The 3,618-nt window shown below is 42.1% G+C and overlaps 1 protein-coding gene across 1 annotated transcript; it reads left to right on the forward strand.

Moving 5' to 3' along the window:
- The first annotated feature begins 319 nt into the window (after positions 1 to 319).
- LOC121395118 (general transcription factor II-I repeat domain-containing protein 2-like) lies at positions 320 to 1,903 on the forward strand. Its single transcript, XM_041567701.1, has one exon. The coding sequence runs from the start codon at positions 320 to 322 to the stop codon at positions 1,901 to 1,903; it is 1,584 nt and encodes a 527-aa protein (XP_041423635.1).
- The last annotated feature ends 1,715 nt before the right edge of the window (positions 1,904 to 3,618 follow it).

Genomic DNA, 3,618 nt, shown 5'->3' on the forward strand with positions numbered 1-3,618 from the left:
CTAGTCTAGGGGTGGAGCTACTGAGTTGATCAATCAAGGCAGTTCCAGTCTATCTACAAAACAAAATTCAGGAAAGAAAAATTTTGCCACAGCGCACTGAAAATGACAACACCTAAGAAACGCAAGATAGCAAGTGAGTGTAGAAAATTTCAGACACGGTGGGAAAATGAATACTTCTTTATGGAAGTCAAGGGGAAGTGTGTGTGTTTGATTTGTAATGAGAGTGTCGCAGTGATGAAGGAGTACAATGTAAAACGACACTACGAAACCAAGCATCAGTTCCTACACTGGTGTGGAACGAGAACAGAAGGTTAAGCATATGACAACTATCTTGCTAGCTCAACAACAGTGTTTTTCTTCTGCCCGAAAAACTCCAAATGCCACAATAGCCAGCTATGAGGTGGCTCAACTTATTGCCCAGCATGGGAAGGCATTTTCAGATGGTGAATTCATAAAACAGTGCCTCACTAAAGTCGTAGGAATAATATGCCCAGAAAAAAGTCAAAAATTCGACAACGTTAGCCTATCAAGAAACACAGTTGTGCGGCGAATCGAAGATTTGTCAGCCAACATAAAACATCAACTGTCAAACAAAACGTGTGCTTTTGATTTCTACTCCATTGCATGTGATGAGAGCACAGACGCCACAGACACCGCAAAGTTATTAAATTTTTTGCGGGGAGTTGACAATAACTTTTGCGTTACAGAGGAGCTGCTTGATCTCAGCAGTCTAAATACCACAACAACGGGTAAAGACATTTTTGAAGCTGTGTCAAATGCAATTGACAAAATAGGACTTAAATGGGACAAGTTGTGTGGAGTTACAACGGATGGAGCTCCCTCAATGACAGGCAAGCGCAAAGGAATGGCCTCTATGGTGTGCGCCAAGGTGCAGGAGAGCGGAGGGGAGGCAGTTAAAATGCACTGTATCATCCACCAAGAAGCACTCTGTGCCAAGACAGTACAGCTTAACGATGTGATGAACACTGTTGTGAAAACGGTAAACATAATTAGAGTACGAGCACTCTACCACAGAGAATTTCAAACTTTCTTAACTGACGTTGATGCTGAATATGGGGACCTGCTCTACCATTCAGAAGTGCGCTGGCTAAGTCGCGGCTCCGTGCTTCGGCGGTTTTATTCTCTGAGATCAGAGATTGACCAGTTTTTGAAAGAAAAGGACCGACCTCTTCACGAGCTAAGTGACCCTCTTTGGTTGGCAGACCTGGCGTTTTTAGTTGATCTCACTGAGCACCTCAACACACTCAACAAAAACCTACAAGGCAAAGACCAACTTGTACCGCAGCTTCACGCACACATGAAAGCATTCTGTGTGAAGCTCCGACTGTTTGAGACACAGTTGCGCAACTTCAATGTCGCACACTTCCCCACACTGGCCGAAATCAGATCTGCGTTTCCAAAGGCCAATCTCTCTGATAAAAAGGAGAAATATGTGTCTGTGATCACATCTCTCATGACAGAATTTTCTCAGCGCTTCCAAGATTTTTCTACCATTGAGAACGATATCAAGCTTTTTGCAACTCCCTTCATGATAAATGCAGAAGAAGTAGAAGAGAGTCTGCAATTAGAACTTATAGAAATGCAGTGTGATGATTCTCTGAAGAATCAACATCAGCTTCTCTCCTTACCTGACTTCTACCGGAGCTTGGAAGAAGCCAAGTTTCCTCTGATGAGACGCCACGCAAAAAGAATGACGAGTTTGTTCGGCTCAACATACATATGTGAACAAACATTTTCTCTGATGACGCTGAACAAAAGCAGATTGAGAACCAAAATGACCAATGACCATCTCTGTGACGTCCTTCGCATCTCAACCACAAAACTGACTCCGGACCTGCCAGCAATCCTGCAGACCAAAGGGCAACTTCATTGTTCGCACTGAGCGCAAACCTTGTTCGCACTGAGCGCAAACTTAATAAATGTAATCGTTCATAGCATTTTTAAAACAAATATACAGTAGCTGATCTGTTAACAATCCAAACTTATTTGCATAACAAGCTTGAAATATACTCTTTACTACTTGTTTACTAAGTTTACTTCTTAATAAACCAGGTGAGGCAATACTTCACCTCGAGTGAGTGGCCCGGCTGTTTGTGTATTTTACTGCATATGGCCCTCGGTGAAAAAAGTTTGGACACCCCTGCCTTAGATTCTATGATGCTTGAGTGGGCCACTGAGGGCAGACCAACACATAGGGACCCAGTGTTATGACCATTAGGAGATTTGTCACGAAGCTTCGTGACATTTGGCGCATGCGCAGTAGATCCGTACCGGTAACTGTTCCTACTGCGCATGCGCCAGAAGACGCCGGTCAAAGCAGGAAGAAGACGCGCGTGGGAGAAGATGGTGACTGTGAACTCCGTGGACAGGACCTGCGCAGAGGGGTGAGTAACAAGTTAGGGGCATTTGCCCAGGGGGACAGGTAGGCCAGGGGGGAGGAGGGAGGGGGGCAACACAGGGGAGGGGGGAGGGGTTTTGAATTTTAATAATTCCCTAGTCGAATGTGACCATTTTGGCCATAAAAAAAATGTCACTTTGAACCTTGATAAATCAGCCCCTTAATTCTATGTTTTGAAATTTGGTCCCAGTAAATACACAGGAGGGAAACCTCTGTATCAAACTGTTAAGGAGCAGTGAATTCTGCAGAGATTAGTCATTTTTTATTCCAGAGTTTGCTTTTTGGCAGTCAAAAGGCCATGGCAATGTATTGTGTGAAATCCCTAACAATGAGCTAGTTAATTCTGAAATTACTTGCTGCAGCCATTTAATCTGATTTAAAATTGCTGAAAAATGTCAACTGTGAGTCAGACGCATTAACATGTGCCGAGCTGTCTATGGTTTACGCATTACAAATGTTATTTGCTTCATTTATTATGAAACCCTTATTGATATCTCTCAGGACGATCCTTGGAACCATTGCAGTATTTTTTTTATATACAGCTTTCAAGAAACTCCTTTCCATTATTTACATCAGATGCAAAGCAATAAATAATGCAGGACCCAAGCAACGCTACTGTGATAGAAGGCTTCTCAGTATTCCAAAATATAAAGCAACCTATAAAACAGTGAGCAGGGGAATTAAAAGTTATTAGCCTGCATGCATTTAAATAATGATGTTTCTCAGTTGGAGGGTTAAATTAAGAGCCACTTTCTTTTTTAAAGAGCTGAATTCTCTATTTCCCCCCCTTCGCTGCCATTTTAACAACTGTCATGTAAGGTTAATGACAGCCCCTTATTAGTTTTGTCAGAGATGTAATAATGTGCAACAGCAACAGAGCAGAATATCTTCTGCCTGTCAGGAGCTCATGGCTTTGCTTAGCAGATGGTCACTCTATAGGGAGAGGACTTTAGATCAATCTCTTAACACTTGCGTAAAGGGGGAACTTTTTCCTTTAATAGAACTTGTGAAGAGAATATTATTTTTTTTAAGAGAAAAGGGAAACAAAAGACAAAGCTGAATACCTTTTCCCAGACAATAAAACATGTATTTGTTAGTATGTTTGGATTGATTAGTGGCATTAGTGCTGATATAGTAGTTGTGTAAGGCCTCCGGACATCTGAGGTGGGATTTAGCTCCGAAAATTCATAAATAATTAT

This window comes from Xenopus laevis, chromosome 6S, assembly GCF_017654675.1.
Source record: "Xenopus laevis strain J_2021 chromosome 6S, Xenopus_laevis_v10.1, whole genome shotgun sequence".
Classification (NCBI taxonomy): domain Eukaryota; kingdom Metazoa; phylum Chordata; class Amphibia; order Anura; family Pipidae; genus Xenopus; species Xenopus laevis.